The following is an 18,446-nucleotide window of genomic DNA, read 5'->3' as shown; positions in this document are numbered from 1 at the left end:
TCTCAGAGGTATAAGGTTTCTACAGTGAAAAAGCTTTGAGAATATCTGTAGTGTGTGTGTAACAAATCTCTTTTATTCTATTCCCAAAAGCAGGTCAATGGTTTTAGCCGAAGCTCAACCAGCAGCCTGACTGTGGCAGGCACAGCCAATGGAAAGTTCCATCCAGACAGTTTCAGGCTGGCAAATTTTAAACAACTGGAAAGAAAGACTTCTAATGGAAAATGTTAGGAACTCTTATGCATGGCTACCCAGTCCTTCCAAACTGCTTACTTTCCCTACTTAAAGTACGTGTGTGCTTGTATGTATATACATTCATATATACATATTCAAATCGGCATCACTAAAACAATACTATTAAGAGAACGTTGTTGCTGTAAAACTTCCCTGCCGAACAATTTTTGCCTGGGTTTTCCAGCACAGCACTTGCTTGCACAGTATAAGCAGGACACCTTGAACACGTCACACTACCGTTTTTTAAGCCACTACTACAGTTTCAGCTACCACAGTTGGCAATTATTTGAAGAAGAGAAAATGATGGGCCTATCAAAGAGCCTGAAACTGAACCTGCAAAGAACCTTTGAGGTATTTCAGGTTCGGAGCATGTCAGCAGCATGAGCTGGACAGAAAGCTTTGCGATGTTGCCTGAGCTTTCCTTGCAGCACAACACTACACTGTCTGTGGCAAGTGTAAGAACAACCCTTCTGCAGATAGGTGATCTTGGCAGAAGTACCTTTTTAATGGCCATATTTCACTTAAAAGACAAACATGTAACTTAAAACTCCTACTCCTTTTTCCTTATTTCCCCTATCAAGGAAAAGTCACTATTTCTCCAAATCACGTGCATCTTTGCTTCTAGCAATGCGAACTACAGGCTGAACGCTTGGTAGTTGTCCATTAAAAACATCAGTACTTCTATGAACAATGACTGAAAAGAACTTATCGGTGTTAAAAAAAAATAAAAACCTACAACTGTTTCAGTTGTGAAACTGCAGCACTCCTCTGCTTGGGGCACTTGTGAACTTGTGCTCGGCCCTGCAGCTGTCACAGAGGTTAGCGCTCCTGAGAAGCTGGGTCAGGGAGGCTGGTTTCGGCGGTGCCTGTCGGTGCGCACTGGGCTGAAGGAGCTCACCTGGCGCACGGTACCGGTACCGCATCAGGCGGGTGCTCCGCGCCCGCGCCGGGCCCGCTCGCCGCCGCCACACCCCCCCGCCGAGCCACCCGTGCTGCTCCCCGCCCCGGGGCCGAGCGCTGCCACTGCGGCGTTAACCGTTCTGCCCTTCTCCCGGCCGGGGCTGCCGGGGCGGGGCCGGGGGGATCCCCGGGAGGGGACGCGCAGGATGTTTTTCACTTCCCGTAACAAACGCGCCGCCGCAGGGAGGGCGGTCGGGACTCCCTCGGGATGGAGCAGTTGCCTTCCAAATCCGAATGCGTTATCACTGAACAACGTCACGCGCGGGCTTGGCCGCCTGTCCGTCCCCCCCAGCCTTCTCCCGGGGGCGACGGGAGGCGGCAGCTCAAGCCCCAGGAGTGGCGAGAAGCTCCCGGCCCGCGAGGCCCGGCCGGCGCGCGCCCCGCCCCCGACCGTTGGCGGCGGCCCCCGCCCCTCCGAGCGCACCCTGCGGCCCGGCGGCCGGCGCGCGCGGAGTGGAACGGGGTGGGCGGCACACGCAGGTGCACGCGCGCCGAGGTCGAGGGGGAACGCGTGGCCGGCGAGAGGGGCGGTGTGGGGTGGAGGGGGGGATGCAGCATGGCCGGGCTGCCCGGCGTCCCACCCCGCCCCACCGGCTCCACCGTGCTGCAGCCGCTGAGCGGGCTGCTGGGCATCCCGCTGGACCAGGTGAGGCGCCGCGCCGGGGGGGCGGCTCTCGTGTGTGTCCCGAAGCGGGGTCTGCCGGTGCGGGGAGGCTTCTCTGGCGGAGACGAGGTCGCTGTTCCTCCTTCCATCTGCCAAAGGGCCTCGGGGGGGGGGGGGGGGGGCGCGGTGCAGCGCAGAGGCACCGTCCCCCGCGGAAAACCTCGGCGTAGAACCGCGTTTCGGCGAGGGGAGGGCGCGCGGCGGGGCGCGGCGGGGCGAGGCGGGGTGGCGGGAGGGTCGAGCCGCGCAGCCCGGCCGGGCGGGCTGGTTGGTGTCACTGGGAAAGCCTGTTGTTTCTCCCGGCAATGCCCGGCGCTTTCCTTGCTCTTGCTAGAAGTCGCTGCTGCTGGATGCTGTAAGCCGCGGTGTTGAGTGAACTGCGGCGAAGTTTGAAACGTTTCAGTAGTTCAGGTGGTGCCTGCCGCTGGTTAACTGTCTGGGAATGGCACTGTGCGGGAGGGCGGGTGCAATGTGGCCTGTTAGAAATCATTGCGTTCAGGCTGCTTTTTTGGCTATAGGTCTGCAGAAGGGAGGCATAGAACCTCTTTCAGCCGAGTACGAGTGCCTGATGAAGTTGCAGAGCGCGTATATGGAGATGCACAAACTGCACAGGCACGCATACCTCTTATGGGCAATTGAATTTGCATGAAACGCTTGACAGCATACTGTATTTTTTGGCTCTGGAGTTGTCTGGTTGTTTATGGGCTCCTGGATAAGCTGACCCCTAACAGGCAAAAAACGTTGCTCCCCCACCGCTGCCGTTTCTTGTCTCTCAAGCCTGCGCGCACCTGCTGCCTTCCTGCGTTCTTTCGGCAAGGAGGAAGTTAGGTCTGGAAGTTTGTGCCGACCAGAAGAAGTCTCCGCCAAACTATTAGGAGGTTGGACTGTGCCCTAAGAAACCAGGGCAGCAGAGACGTGCTGGTAAACATCAACAGAAGATTGAGATTTATTTGCTTTCCTCTGTTTGCAGTGTTAGCTGTAATTTTTTACTACTGTTTGTTTTTAAAGTTGAGTAAGAAATACATCATTTTATGGATTAAACCCCTACACCTAACCATGCCAGTTTTTCCTGTTTTAATAGAAAACAGGGTTTTTTAATGCAAAAAAAGACTTCTGTTGCTCAACACTAAACCAGTCAAATAATAAAGGCCTATAATTATGTATAAGCTAATAATTTAGGAGAAGGTACATGAATAGTGATAGCTTCTGTTTTGAGATATTCCATGCCATGATTGATGAATATGGGAACACCAAAGGAACCAGGAATAGCAAACGTTTACTGTTCCAGCTTGTTTGTGACAGCATGGTGTACATAGAGCTTTATGCTCACTGGGTCACCGAACAATGAAGACTTGACAGACTGCACTTTGTCTTTCTGAGCTTTCTAAATCTTGTCCTTCTGTTCAGCCAAGGTGATACAAAGATGATGTTTTCCATGGAGGAAATTCTCCCTGTGCTTTTCTGGGCTGGTAGGAGTTGGTAGGGATGGGGAACTGGGATGCTTATGAGTCACCCAGGATGTTTCGCTGCATCTGGTTACATGCTGTGTTTGTCCCAGGGCCCCGGTCTCGTGGGTGCTGATAACAGGCATTTGTGTGCCTGTTGGTTTTCCGCTTGAGCCCACACCAGTAAACAGAGGAGGCATGCTCCAGGCTTGGAGGTGTGGCTGGGCTGCGTTAGTGGGTGTGCAGATATAGGTGCTGTCCCTGTGAATGACCTCACTGGCTCCTGTGACATGGAGCAGTGCCAGGCAGCAGGAAACCCCCTTTCTGTGTTTCATTTCAGAACTGCAGTGCAGCTGTGCTGAAATGCAGGTTTCCTAACCTGAAAATCACCTTCCCACCCCTGGGTTCCTGCTTAATTGTCCCTGTGAGATTATGCTATCAGTCATTTAAAAATCTTCCCCACCCCTCTTGCCCCACTGCAATGTGCTGGACCATGCCAAGCATCAGGGATCTCTGCTGCCCCGGGGTCGGAAATACCCAGATTGCTGCGCAGAAGCGTTGCACCACCACTGTGCCCTCAAGTGACATGAGTTTCAACTCCAACCTTTAGTGCTTACACCCTTGGAAACAAAATAAAACCACTTTCAATGCTTTCCCAGAGCTCTTTTGCCAGGTGGGTTGGTTACCTTCCTCCTTTGAATGAGAGGGAGCTTTTGCTGAGGGGGGAAAAGAAAAGTTCACTCACTCCTCTGTGCAGAACGGAGCTCTACATAGGAAAGACTATTTCGCTACATACGAATCCCACGTATCCCTTATTGCGATGCTAACAGGCTGCCTATGCCTTCCACTCAGTGGGTGGGCTGCAACAGGGGAGATAGTCTCTGGTTTGTTGCTGTATGTCAGAGTCATCGTGCTCAGCCTGTTGGATGGTGACAGCCTAAATCTCCCTCCGGTTCATGTGGCTCTTGGTTATGCATGGCTGGCCCTGAGCCTTCAAAAGTGCCAAGAAGTGCCCGGAAAGCTGGAAACCGAGGTGCACAGGTGGAGCTTAGACCATCCAGATTGCCGTTATATGTGAAAGTTATGTGTGTCTGCCTCTAAGTGCACAGAGGACTTTTCCCTTCTTTTACAGAGGTGTTTTTCCATGAGGTCTGTGCCATCAGAGAGATTTTAGTCTATGAGAAAGACCAGCAAAAAATGTTGAGCTGCAGATCTGAAAAATAAACGTCGTAATAGTTACCCTTTCATAGCAGGGGCAGAAAAGCTGTAGCAACAGTAGGTGGAAAATGTTTGTCATCTAATAAGCAGCTATTGTATCACTCTTTATGGGAAGCATAGATGAATGTGAAAATATTATTTTTCACATTAGTTGTTTTCTTCATTTAAAAAAAATTACAACTTAGGTTTAAAACCAGCACAGGATTACAGAGAGTGCAATTCCTAGCTGCCTTGTGTACCTGGCACACTGTTCATGTTTTATTTAGTAGATAGTGTACTACATGAGAACATAGTGACGTTTTCTGCTTTAGATGTTAAAATAATCCTGATGTGTCTGTGTATTTGCATGTCTCTCTAATGGATGATTTATCTTTGAATTTAGCTTTGAAATATTATTTTTTAAGAAGTTCTTTATTAAGTAACAAGATTAATAAGCTTGAAAGAGGATGAAAAGGCTCTGTGTTCAGTTCATCCTCATGTCCCAGGAAAGCAGACTTCGAAGTTTAGCTGACTTGCATTCTAAAAATATCTGGCTAGGTAAATGACACGCCTCCAGTAGCACTTGGAAAAGAGTTTTGGGGTGTTGTTTTTTTTCACGTATGCCCCTAATCACTGATTCTGGAATGTCATCCATCCAGTATGCTTATACAGTAATGTTTGGCAAAGTATATATTTTCTTTTGTAATATATGCCCTAAATCACTGATTTTGAGACATCAAAACCCTTGGTATCCCACATTACCTATTGCCTTGGAAGTAGCAGTCTAAACGCAAATCCTCAACTGCCGTATAGCAAATCTTACATTTTTACAGGCCTTACCCTGACCTATGTCAGACAGTACCAAGTTTGTTGACTTTCAGGGAAATATGTTTTGTGTTCAAGGGCACTCTCAAAAAAATAAAAGTAGTATCAGCATCTTCTCATGTTTATGTAGCAGAGTTTCTAACTTCAGTGTTTTCATTGATGAGGCCAGCTGTGTTTCCCCAAAGGGTTAAAAATGTGCATTTAAACTTAATTTTGCATGCTTTGGCTGCTGGTTGTACACCTTGTTTTTAATTTTAATCCTTTCATTGGAGCTGGTCTGCACGTTTATGTTTTGGCAGCAGTTTAAATCAAGCGCGAACTCTAGGGGGGGACTGTGGGACATGCCTCTGAGTCTTGGGATAGTTGAAGTATTAGAGCTGTCTTCCCACCATTCCTTGAGTTTGAATAGCTCTCTGCCCAAAGCATGCTGATGAATTAGTTTAAAAAGGAGAAAGAAGAATATGTATATTTTTCCTTTTACAAAAATCAGCATGGATTCTGATCCCAAAATCAGAGGTTGTTTTGTTAAATTTCACATTTTTCAGCTCTTTTGCTGTTCGACTTCAGTTTTACTTCTCCATTTTCTGGCTTAGTTAGTCCGCAGGTGTGTTAGTCTCAAGCCTGTTTGCATGACTTCTCTAATCCCCTTTTTGGGCAGTGGAAAGCCAAATAAATATTAGTTTTCTAGGAACTCAACAGTCTTACGCTGGGAGCTTTGAGATTCCTTTAATAGTTGTCAGTAGAGGCATTAGAATATGTAATGCTGGGGAAGAAAGGTAATTTGTTACAGATTGAGTGAGATGACTGAAGATGGAAGTTCATCGAAGATGTAAGTGGGGTCAGTATCTGATTTTTACCTCAAAAAAACTACTCTAAGGCAAAGCAACAAGTGTCCATGTTTGGTATGAACTATGCTACATTTTAATTTCCTAATGCCAGTCATTTTGCCATTGCAAATTCTATGTTTTCATTTTAAATTGCAGCAGTACTTCTCAGATTTAATGCCTCCCTGCTTGACACCCTCAACTGCAAAAAAATAAAGCTGTGTAACTTAGTTATTTGAGAAATAGAAAAACTGAATTTTGAAATCAACATCTTAAAACACATTTATAGAGAGATACTACTTTGGTTGCCAAAACCAACTTTAATTTTTATATTTTCTGACTTTTGAGTACCCAGATTTTGTAAAACTATGGTACTTAAAAGAAATCTTTAGCTTTTTACTATAATGCCATGAAGGACATAGCACTTCATTTAAAGAACAGAGGCATAGTCTTGCTGATGCTGTTTTGGGTCCCCAGTTAAACAGGTGCCTGCAAGCAGGGCAGTTCATAGTGCTCATGGGCAACTCAGCATTTCTGTGCATTTAGAGCAAATCCACTCTCTAACTTGTTGCGCCTGCTTGTGCAGGGCTCAAGATTCTGTACAGTCCTGAGACAGAGGTATAGTACTTTCTAAAGATTAAGATTGTCTCCAAAGCATTTCTTTCTGTTCAGGTCAGCTATTACTAACAATTGCAGTAATACACATTTTGTTCTGCCTTGGAAATGCATGCTGCCCTTTTCAACGTATTCTCACTCAGTTTGGCACTGCAGTCTTGAACCTCATAGCTGATGTCTTCGATACCACAGGTGTAAATATTTCCACATCCCTCATGCCTTGAAAACAAAGTCTGGCCTATTAAGTTTTTCATTTGGCAAGGGACAAAAGTGCAACTGGAATCAGCTGCTTGCAATTTTCCCCCTTTTAATCACTTTCCTTCTCAATTGTGTTAAATGAGATCTGGAAAAATAAACGTTGAAGTGCTGCATAAAGTTTCCTGAAACCTCTCTGCACATTAATCACACCAGCACTGATTCAGTGGTGCTCTGCAGCGATTTTGAGACAATATAAAGTAGTGACAGAGTCTCTCGGGCTTCAGCCTCGGGATCTGGGCACTGAGCAGAGATGGCTCTGTGCTTTCAGGGAAGCCCCTGATGCTTAAGATTTGCTGCACGTTGGCCAGTCTGGCACGGTATTTAATGCCCTGGCTGCTCCTTGGCTACTCTTACGGCATTGCTCGAGGTAGACTTGCCAAACCGCCAACAGTGCTGGTAATCCCTGGGCAGGGGAGGCTGCAGCGCTGAGCTTGGCATCAGCGCAGAGGTGAATCTGGCCCTCTGTGCTGGGCAAAACCAAGTAACAAGTCTGATGTCAATGGGCTGCATTTCTCTTTGAAGTGAAAAAATCCCTCTGTATGTGACCTAGTAGTTGCAGTTAACCTTGAGGGTAGCAAACCTCATCTCCTGCATGCTGGGGTAGTCTAGTGAGGTTACTTAAGGAGGGCTTCTTAAAAGTACAGCCTCATGCATAAATTTCTACAGTCCTTTACTAACAGTGGGAGTGTTGATGCTAATATGCAGTTTGGATCAGTAGCGAGCTTTGGGAATGAATCTCCTGACTGTCCCTGCTTAGCATGCTTTGTGCATGAAGCAGCCGCAGAGCATCTGTGCAGGGTGGCTTTCTGAGGATACGGAGCCGAAGGATGTGCCCTGGGAGCCTGCGGTGCTTCAGCTGCTGGAGGGCATGGAGCTCGCAGCAGCTTAGCTCTTCTGGAGTGGTACCCTCCAGACAATGAGTCGAATGGCTGTGGGGTCCTCATGCTCAGCTGTTTTGCTCTTCAGACCCGCTTCTGCTGCACCACGGCACTTGGTAAGATAGGCGTAGTGGAAATCTGACCTTCATTTGGTAGGTTTTTTCAGAGCATAGCGCTGGTCAGGATTGTTTGGTCACTTCTAACAGTGTAGAATCCAGCCTGTTCTGTGCGGGCCTCAGCTGGGTCAGCCTGTCCTGCCTCTGCCAATGGGTAAGGAAATTTCAAGCTTAAAAAAAAAAAAATCTCAATATAGGTGCAGGAAAAAAAACTTCTAAAAGTATTTTTGAATCAAACAAATTGAAGCACTTACAAATTTCCAAGGAGTTTGTTCTCAGTCATTCCTCTAAGTTGTAGTAAAATACCCAAATGAAAAATAATTTTTAAACCAAAAGTCAAAATATTAACTAGACAACTTTACCAGCTTTGAACAGGAAAAGGTAGTCCTTACTCTGAAAACTAGTAAGAAAATTAGTCAGTCTATAGCATGATTGTTGCTGTGCTACCTAGCCCTATACAAAACAAATACTAAATATTAGAACAGTTCTTCATTTTTGATTTCCCTCTGTACGGATGCTTTGTCCAGGTGGAGTTTGAGGACGCTGAACATGTACCTGGTGTTCCTGGGTGGCTGGATAATGGAAATTTTGCCAATGTCTTCCTGTGCATAAAGTCTGCAGCATAGTGGGTGGGATGCTGTCTGGAAGCATGTGACCTGCCTATCTAGATGACTTATGCAAAGGGCAGATGTACCTGAGTAGGTGTATCTACGTGGTAAGTCCCAGACAAAAATTTGGCAATCCTATGGAATAGCGACTTTAAAAATTATCAATCAGTATCAGATTATATTCTGCGGTCTTCTGGTTCAGTGAGTGAGTAAGACTGGAAAAATACTCCTTTGGATCAGTCTTTTGGATTGCATGCAGAATACTAAAAAATTAAATAATGATTTTGGGCCAAGAAGGAAACTTCAGCTGCTGGCTGTCATGCACAGGTTGAGTGTTTGCTCTGCAGGCCCTGGTCTTGTGACAAAAGCTCTAATTGGACTTGAGCAATTTCTTTGTGGTTTCTTGTTCAAGTGCAGTTTGGTACTGGTATGCAGATAGGGCAGGAATGGGGAAGGCAAAATAACAAGGCAGAACTCAAGACATTTGGGGACCCCTGACTCCCAGCATTTCTCAGATAACTTCCATGCTGGTTTTCATGCTCATGCATCAGTTTAAAATAAAACTTTAATTTTTAAAGGACTGCTGAGTAGGAAAGATTTAATTATTAATCCTTACACCTAGCTTAAATGACATTACAAACAGGTGAAAGTAGGTTTTCTTCCTGTTATCAGTGCAAGGGAGTGTTAAAGAGTAGCACAGTATTGACTTTATCTTGTGCACACACACACGGAGGGCAGGTTCGAATCACTGACTCCTACAATTAGCAGTAAGTATTTATACCGGCAAATTCTAGCTGATAGATCAATGATCAATCTGTTTGAGAGAGAGTTTTGGCATTATTTTGTTTGCTCACAAGCAGAGTTTAAGTTGTCTTACATTTATACTTCCTATGCTGCAGGGTGTCTCAGAGTTCTTTGCCAACTGTGCTGTTGGCATGGTTGCTGTTTCACCTATTGAAGGTGAAAAAACAAGTGTAGACCAACGGTTTGGAGACAGTAAGTGGGAAGTTAAAGGACTTAACTCTGAATTAAATCCAGCTTTTGATGGCAGCGTTATGCATCCACAGGGAGTTGTAGGCACTGTTAACACCCGCAGCTGTTTATGCCTTTGTGTATGTTTGTGTTTATGCTAATTCTCTTGAGGCAAAAAATTGTGGTCTGTAGTTGCCACAGCAACAATAACACTGTGCTAAGTGTATGGGTGGTTTTTGCCTATTTTATACAAGTATGTTGAAAGTGTAGGCATATTGCTGTGGTACATTGTGAAATATGATAGACTCTTAAGAGAGGAAACATTTGCTTGTTTTTTATTCAGAGAATGTGACTTTGATTTAGTGTTACCTTTATTGCTACTTCTCTGCTAGGGCACTGATTCCCAATTGCAAACGTAATGTTGCAGAGAGGAAAATGGACTCGGCAGTTTGGAAAAAGAAAGTTTTAGAGATGTTCTGCTGATGCTAACCAGTAAATAAAATGAGGATTAGAACAAAGAATGGTCCGGTGTAGAAGGGAAATGAGTGACATAATTATATTTCTGTCCCATTGTAGGTGCTCTTGTGAATTGAAAGATGACTGTGGCTCTTCTTTGCTGTGAAACTAGAATGAAAATGCGAACAAGATAAAAACTACAGGGTAGACTTCTTAAACATGCAAAAGCAAAGTGAAGGAATTGAGTTATTTGCTTTAGAAACATGACTGTTAAGAGGGATCATGGTGAAAGTATGCGTGAGCAGCATAAATTAAATAGGTCTGGGACGACTTCGCTTCTGTCTCCTGGTGTTTCTCCGTGTGAAGAGAGAAATGTGATAACATTGGAAGGCTGCAGATTCAACAGTGATTAAAATGAAGGTCTCTTTGATGCAGTTCACAACTGGACTGTGAAACCTATTTCAACAGAATGCTAAGGCCGAGAACTTGGCCAGAGCCAGCAAGGTCTTGGATGTTTATATGAAAACATGAGTAAGACACTTAATAGCTTAAAAGGGAAAGCGTTTGGAAGTAGGTATTCTTTTGCCAAATCCTTTCAGGGCCCATCCCCTCTGCAGGCGCTGGTTTCTTGCAGCTCTGCAGCTGGTGTTGCTGATGGGTTGGGGATCTGAAGTTGCTGCTGGCAGTCCCAAGCGTGGCTGCTCCTGTTACAGGTGAGTGGCTCTGCTACAGTCATTGTCCACTCCCAGGGCTTGACTCAGTGCGGGATTTATTGCTGGAATTTCTTCACACTGTGATACAACAGAAAGCAGTTCTCTGTAGGGAAGATCAGCCAACACCCAAGAGAGGTCACTTCTCCAGCATCCCACTTTCAAGGAGCCCAAGCTACAGCTATCCTTGTGTCGGTTTATATAGAAAGTAACTGCCCCCCTATATACCTTGCAATGTATTTCCTTCTTGGTTATCCTCTTACTTCTTTGTTCTGATTTTTAACTGATGGGTATTTTTTTGTCCATATGCTGAGCTTTTCCTCTTCAGTTCATGCTGTGTATCTTTAATGCTGTATTTGGGGGTTTCATCACCTGCATGTTCTCTTTGAAGAGACTAAACCAGCAGGTGTCTGGTGTAGTCTGCCTCCATCCTTTGAAAGGATTCTGCTATCAGTAGTCTGTTATCTTACTGTTTATCAGTCATACATTTTACGTGCACTATTACCTCAATTGCCTAACTATCTCAGTCCAGCTCCCTTTTTGTTTTTGGCCTGGATAGAATTGAGTCAGGGTTTAAATTATTATTAGGAGAAAATTGATTCTGTATCTGCTGCCTCTTTTTTATTTTTCTCTAATGTGTCAGTTTTTGAGCGTAGTCACCAATAAGGGCAATGTACCAGACCACTTTAGAATACCTTAAATGGCAGGTGTGCCTCTGTTTCCTGTGTCTAGGATCGGGACTTTGCAATTGCCTGAACTGTTTTTGCCTATGAGATGGTGGTCTCGTTTATTTGCTGGCAGGTGGAATTACTGGCTTGTGCGCTGGAGAGGCTTTGAGCAGTCAGTGGGGACCCAGGTCCCTGGTCAACCCCTTGGAAATCTCCTCTCCCTCGTCCTGTATAAAGTACGTGCTGTTCATTTCTCAGGTGCCTTCCAGCGTCAGGAATGCTGGTGTACTACCACTATCTGTGCTTTAGTGATGCAGTAGCAGTGGGAAAAAGTCCATCTGCGTTTTGAGATATCTTAAGTTTGCTAAACATCAAACCTGAAATGCTTTCTCAAAGTGCTTCTGAGATAGCTGGATGTTAGTGGTACAAAACCTCGTGACAGAAGGAGGGATGGAAGTAAATTTTGCAGGCTAGCTGTGCAGATCCTGCAATGCCCTAGTTCTTTTAAAGCATGTTTTTTTAGGCTTTAAGTGTAAAGGGCTTGTTTGAAAGGAAAGTTATAATTATTTATGCAACTTAAAGGATTGTTGAATTTCTTTTTCTTTGGCTGTGTTTAAGTTCATGGGTTATTTTGAGAAGAGCTTGGAGTTTCTGGAAGTTTGTTGCTCTACTTTGTTTCTTGGACAATAAGTTGTCTGTCACCACATAGTAGGAACATTACTGTAATCATTCTAAAATGTAAAAGCGTTCTTTTCTTTTTTTTTTTCCCAAGATGTTAAAGGGGAAAAATGAGACTTATTCCTGTTGCCTAATGATTGCTGTCCTTTGTAAAGGAAAGCAAGTTCAGGTTCTGCTATTGCTGACTCATAAGCGTGGCAAGAATACACCTGGAGAAAAATATAATACTGTGGCCTAAGTAATACAAACATGGGTGGTTTTTTGTTTTTTGTTTTTTTTCTCCTGATATGGCAGTTATCTTTGGAGAATATCAGCATTATAATGCAAAGTTCTGCTGTACTGCATGCAAATAGAAGTATGGAACTCTAGTGGGAGATATATAAAGAAGGCAGCATGTTTTTAATAAGGCAAGCAAGTTAAATCTTTTTTCTTCAAATATAGTATAGTGCAAATGAAATTAATTTATAGCAAAATCCAAGTATCTATTCTCTTTTTTTTTATTGTTTACTTTACTTTACTTTTCTTTATGCTTTATGTCAGTTGGTGAACTGACACTTGCTCATGCTCTGGGTTTTCCTGTTAGCTTTTGTTTTGATTTGGTTGCTAAGTTTGGAAACCAGGAAATCTTTTTTTTTGTTTTGGTTTTTTTTGAGGAGGTAACCCCTGAAATTCATTCAGCACATGACTTTTTGGAAAGATACTAATGATATCCAGATATTTTAGTTAAGTGATTCTGTGAGATGTTTGGCTTGTGCCGAATCTTGAGCGTGTGCTTGTTATCTCAGAGTTAGTTGTTTTCAATAGTGTCTGAAGTCGAGTGCCTAAAATTAGACATGCTCTGAAGTTCAACTTCAGAGGTATTTGCTGTAGACATAAGGCGCTTGTAACACACACATAACTAAACAGCTGGGGCTATGTTCTTGTCTTTTTTCATGGTTCAAGATCTAAAATAATTGAGCATGAATTGAGCATGCTGCAAATTCTGAGCAGAAATAAGGAAGGAAAGACCAGCCACAACAGGATATTGTAGCTGTACACGTTTTATTGGTGGTTTCTCTTCCTGCCATGGTTCTAAAGGGATTAAAAATAAGTCTGCAGCCCACATGAATGAAGGCTAGATAAGCGGATTTTTATATTAAACAGCATAGAGCAATAATTTGACTTTTAAACTGTGGAAAAATAGGGAAGAACAGTATTTTATGACACTGAAATCTCATGATTGTAAAAGTGAGTATCTGAAGTTGGCAGTTACGGAGGCTTGCTAATTCTACACAGTCACTGGTATACCAAAGGAATGAAACAAAGATAATTGTGCTTGATTTGCAAAAAAAAAAAAAAAAAAAAAAATAAATAAATCATACACAGCTCTTTGGAAGTAGGCTAAAAAATGAAGGAAAAAAGCTATCTAGAAAATTTGCTTGCCAGCAGAATCAGGGGCCATGGTGGAAATGGGGGACTTTGCAAGCAACTGAAGAATATAAAGTTTTCATTGTTTATGGAAACAGAGTGAGTTACTAACTGTTATGTTTGCAAAGATAATTGCCAAAATATAAACTGAAAATGTGATTTTTCCAGTCAAATAGATGGCTCTGACTAAAGTTTACTACTAAAAAGGGTGGTTCTGTGTATATTCCCTACCCTTGTGCCATGCTTCTTTTTCTTCTTTTGTGAAAAAATTCATTTGTTCATCTGCATGTGTTGAGCTGACTGAAAATTAACTCTACAAAAAAAAATCTGAGCAGATTCACTGCGGATTTTCCCTGGCCCTTACATAAATATTTTGGGAACCTATCTGTATCTTCTTCTGCCTGTGAGGGAGTTCCATGTTGAAAGTTAGCTGGGAATGTTTCTGTACCTCTTTTAGCAAATTCTGTAGTGCCACGGTGTTGGAAAAGGTATGGTGGTATCTGAGATCTGTGCCCCCAAAATTGCTAGGTTGGAGCATGGACAGAAGAACATAAATCTTCACCTCTCCATGTTGATGTATCCTGTACTTACTGTTTTTAAGCTCAACTGAAAGCATTTTCATTGTCATTCACAAAGGTTTTCCTTCCCTTCTTCTGCAAGTACCATTACTGGGTGTTTCAGAGATGCAAAGCTGCTTAGAGAAGGAAGAGGACAGGAAGAACTGAGGTTTGCAGCTCGTGCTTGCGGAAGCAGGAAATTGGGTGTGTTTGACTATACCCATCGCGTAGGAGCATTATTACCCTAAAACTTTTCCACACATATCTGGCAATATATATTTTTTTTAATTTGTATTTTATTTCAGTGGCTTGAGGTAGGCTTAGTTTAGTGCAGAATACGAGCTTCTGGAATATGATACCATTTTACGGTGTCTATAAGTGGTAAAGACAAAAAGTGGAGCACCAGGAACTGTGGGTCATTTTTAAAAATGTAATCTCTTGCAACCAAATGGAAGTCCAGTCTCACAGTCCAGAGATATTTTTTTTGCTTCTGTTAAAGTTACTGCGTGTAATATGGCTACCGTTCATTTTTGCGAGTCTGCAGTGTACATTTCTACATCTAAACCTACTTATCTAGATTACTTTTATAGTAGAAGTACCTGTTTTAGACTTGTGACTTAGGATTAGGTGAATTGCAACCTGGAATTGCTTTTTTTTTTTCCCCTATTGACAATAAAAGAAATTTAGATGGACTAGCTCAGGTATCAACATCAGTGTTAGGACAGATAAATTCTACCCCTTCCTCTGGCAAAGTCCTTGCATGAATTAAGGCATATCTTAATATGCTAATTTTTACAGTGCCCTTCTTTTAAGTTACTATGAGTATGACTGAGCGTTTAAATACAGGATGTTCCAGATTTTCAATGTGTAAGGGCCTAATAAGTTTTTACATAATACCATTGTGATGTCTGAAAGGTTTAGTCTTTGATCAAGCCACTTAATTCCAAGGATAATGTGCCTAAATTTAACACAATCCTGACAGTTTCTATAGCAGGGGAAAAAAGCCCACCTTTCTTTTGGTTTAGAATAGCTTGTGAAGTTGGAACTTTTTTTTCCCTTACTGATGTTTGTTTCTGTTGTGTGCTTTTACTGGGATATCACTGGGATAATGGGAACAAAAGCGCTCTCTTTGTATTGGTGTGTATTTTTAAAGACCACTGACACTTTTTTCTATAGAAAAGGAACTTAAAATAGAATTGCACAGACACTGCAACAGCAATAATGGGGCAAATTATTTTACAAGAGCCGGTTCCCATACTAGTGAAGGATTACACTTTAAGCCTACTGTTTTATTTTCAAATTGATGAATATGTTCAGGCACAAGGCTTTCATCTAGCCTGAAAGTTAAGCGTGTTTCTGAATAGGGGCTTTAGAAATGTTGCTATAAGGATCCTGCTGTTCCTACATTCATGCAACTCCCATTGATATTTGGGGAATATAATTTACATTGAAGCCACAGAAAGACATGCCAGGAGGGTGAATGGGTATGCACACATATATCTTCATTGTCTTCCTTCTTTGCATTTTGAATAAATCAGTTACATACTTGTGTTGACTATGCAGACAAAGTGAAAAAGGTGCTTGACTTGCTGTGCTGCGTTCTAAGTTTTAAAAATAAAACCTTTAAATCTAGGGGGAAAATGCAGATCTGTGGTGATGCTACTCTTAGTGCTGCTACTTTGAAGTTACTTAGTGAAGAATACAAAAGTAGAAAGTGGACTGAAGTATCCGGAGCAGTTAGTGCTTGGGGCTGGTGAACTGGAGCTGGATCATGCCTGATGAAACCTGTCTTTGTCCTGCTTCTTTTTTGTTGCTGACCCACTGTCTGTGATGGATGAGATGACGGTGTTGGAGAGCAGGGGCTAGACAATGCTCTTGAGAGGGTGCGTAAAAATAATTGTTTGGGAGCACGCATCAGGTCTGAAAAGACCAGTTGGGAACAATATGTGTTATCCAGGAGAAAAAGATGGGTAACTGTTGTATTTAACTAAAGATTATGAAAACTAAGGATCCAAGCTCCAGTTAGTTGCATGAGCCTTACAGGTAGCGAAGAGGAGAAGCAGGGCTGTGGTGTCCCCACCATGGGAGGTTCCTAGAGTTCTAGGGACTTTCAGAGGAGGCTTTGCAAGTACTCAAGTCTCTGCTTTGTTGTATTTTACTCTCCTGGAGTTGCTGAGTTCCTTGTTTCTGTTCATTTTCACTTCAGCATCCATCTCCTAACTTTACATACGCTTGAATTGAGTCATCTGAGTGAGAAGAGCTGGAGTGATGGAATTGTGCGATGATAAGGTCAGGCTGTCCCCTCTGCATCAGTATGAATCTACCCATAAGCAAGGTACAAGGTGCCATCTCTCCTACAAGAAGTACAAGATCCCAGTGACTTCCTACTTCCTCTGGAAGCCTTTGGAAAAGCAAGGCTGGTAGTCCTGGTGTTCATTGTTGGTTTTTTTTCTGTCAAAATTCCCATTTAGATAACGACATTTCACTCTTCTTTTTCCTTTTCTCATTAAAATGTCCTCTGTACTCTGACCTGCTGGTTGTAGTTCTGCATCAGACGTGTCTGCCATGTTATGCTATATAATGCTATATAATGCTATACCTGCACAGAGGTATGTCAAATTACTCTTTTTAAAGTACTCTCTTTGGGTTAAAGGTACTGTAATAACTGTGCTACCTCACAGTCTGAAAAGATGAGGCAGCTCTCCTAACAACCTAAAGGCATTCTGGTTTAAAAAACCCACTTGAATGACTGAAGGCTCCTGCTTGTTTGATTTTGTTGCCTGCTGCTTCTATTACGGGTAGCAATTAGTGCTGGCTATCTCAGGTACAAGGCAATTTCCTCATGCTATGTTTTGGCATTGCTGAGAGAACAGTAATTAGTGCGTTACTGGTAACAGCAGAACATTGCTGCACACAAATGATCACTACTTAAACATCTGTTCAACATACAGAGTCATTACAGTTCAGTGTAAAAGCTGTTGACAGCAAGCTAAAGCTATAGTTGGATCGGGTCCACATGTTAAATTTATCAGCCATCAAAGGTAAATGTATGGGTGTGTGACTTAGTATTATGATGTAGATCTGACTTCTCAAGCTTACTTTTGACTTAAATGTTTCTCTTTTAAAATTTCTGATGACTCAAGGCTTAATCTCTTCTATAGCTGTATTTGTGTGTCCTGCTAGTGATTATTCTGCTTCATAGAGGTAATCCAGAAAGAACATCTGTTTTAAGTTTATAGTCTAAATCATGGAAGGATATTTGACCCTGTAAGTAGGGAAACAGCAGAATTTACCCAGGAAAACAGCCCAATAAGCCTAAATACTGTCAATTTGGCATATTCTACTTTACCAACTCCGTACTCCACATGCAACAGCAACAAAAAAAACAGGGCTATGAGAATTTAGTGCTTCTTCTGAAGAGGGCAATAATCTTAAATTAGTCATGCATATATGCCTTTCTCTCTTTACCTTTCCTATGAGAAAAATTCTATTTTCAAACTTTTTGCTTCTGCTGCCTGAAAATCTTTCACAGGACTACAACACAGAGTCACAGAAAAGAGGTGTTTTGGTATAATATTGGAGACATGACTTTTCAGTAGTTGCATCAGTATTTCTCCAATGTAACTGAATTTGCCTCCTCTCTGATCTGTGCTGTTTGCAATTCACAGTGCCTGGATGTAGACAGAAAATACAGCATCTTGCAAGTGGCAGTCGATTCTGAATTCTTCATAAATGGCTGTTTGTACTGGCTCTTGGTGAACTGGGTTCTGTGCAAAGTGATACCACTGTGGGCAACAAGGGGAGCTGCACGGATGATGTTATGGGAATACTCTTCATTAGTGGAAGCCGAAGTGAAAATTCTAGCAGAGGGAAACTTGACATGGTTTGTAAGGGCGATATCAGCCCTCATTTTGGGGATGTTTGTCACCTCCCTGCGTAGAGTTAAGTGATCTCTGTAGAGAATATTTGCCCTTAAGGTTCATAAAAATAGTCTGGAAGATCAAAATATTTTGAAAAATTTCAGTTAAGTATCAGATATCTTTGAGATGATCTGATTGAAGAATATTCCATTTCTCATTTGTAACACACCCTTTTAAAATATCACAATTTGGATGTTACGAAATGCTATCATAAGAGCAGGTCTGTTTTTCAGCATCAAAGTAGTAACATCTCCAGTGAAGTGAACTTAAACATGTTGCTTGCCAGGTGTCATTGGTCATATGTGCAAAATAATCTTTTAAACAGAGAAAAGAAGTTATTGTACCTCTATAGTTCTCGTGGTTGTTTGCAAGAAAGACACCATCCTGGACGATGGGACTAATCTCTGGTGAGGTGGAAAGATTTATTATGGCATGTCCTTACCAAGATACTGCCCAA

The 18,446-nt window shown here is 42.8% G+C and overlaps 1 protein-coding gene across 1 annotated transcript in view; it reads left to right on the top strand.

The window, feature by feature from the left end:
- The first annotated feature begins 1,747 nt into the window (after positions 1-1,747).
- The window catches only part of MBOAT1 (membrane bound glycerophospholipid O-acyltransferase 1), a 58,373-nt gene continuing 41,674 nt past the window's right edge, over positions 1,748-18,446 (top strand). The window contains exon 1 of the mRNA XM_086609007.1: positions 1,748-1,837. Coding sequence (XP_086465133.1) covers positions 1,748-1,837 — 90 coding nt within the window. The remainder of the gene's footprint in view (positions 1,838-18,446) is intronic.

The sequence above is a fragment of the Tauraco erythrolophus genome, chromosome 3 (genome assembly GCF_009769465.1).
Source record: "Tauraco erythrolophus isolate bTauEry1 chromosome 3, bTauEry1.pri, whole genome shotgun sequence".
Taxonomy (NCBI): domain Eukaryota; kingdom Metazoa; phylum Chordata; class Aves; order Musophagiformes; family Musophagidae; genus Tauraco; species Tauraco erythrolophus.
Note: the sequence above shows the minus strand (reverse complement) of the source record. Positions and strands in the feature narration are given on the sequence as shown.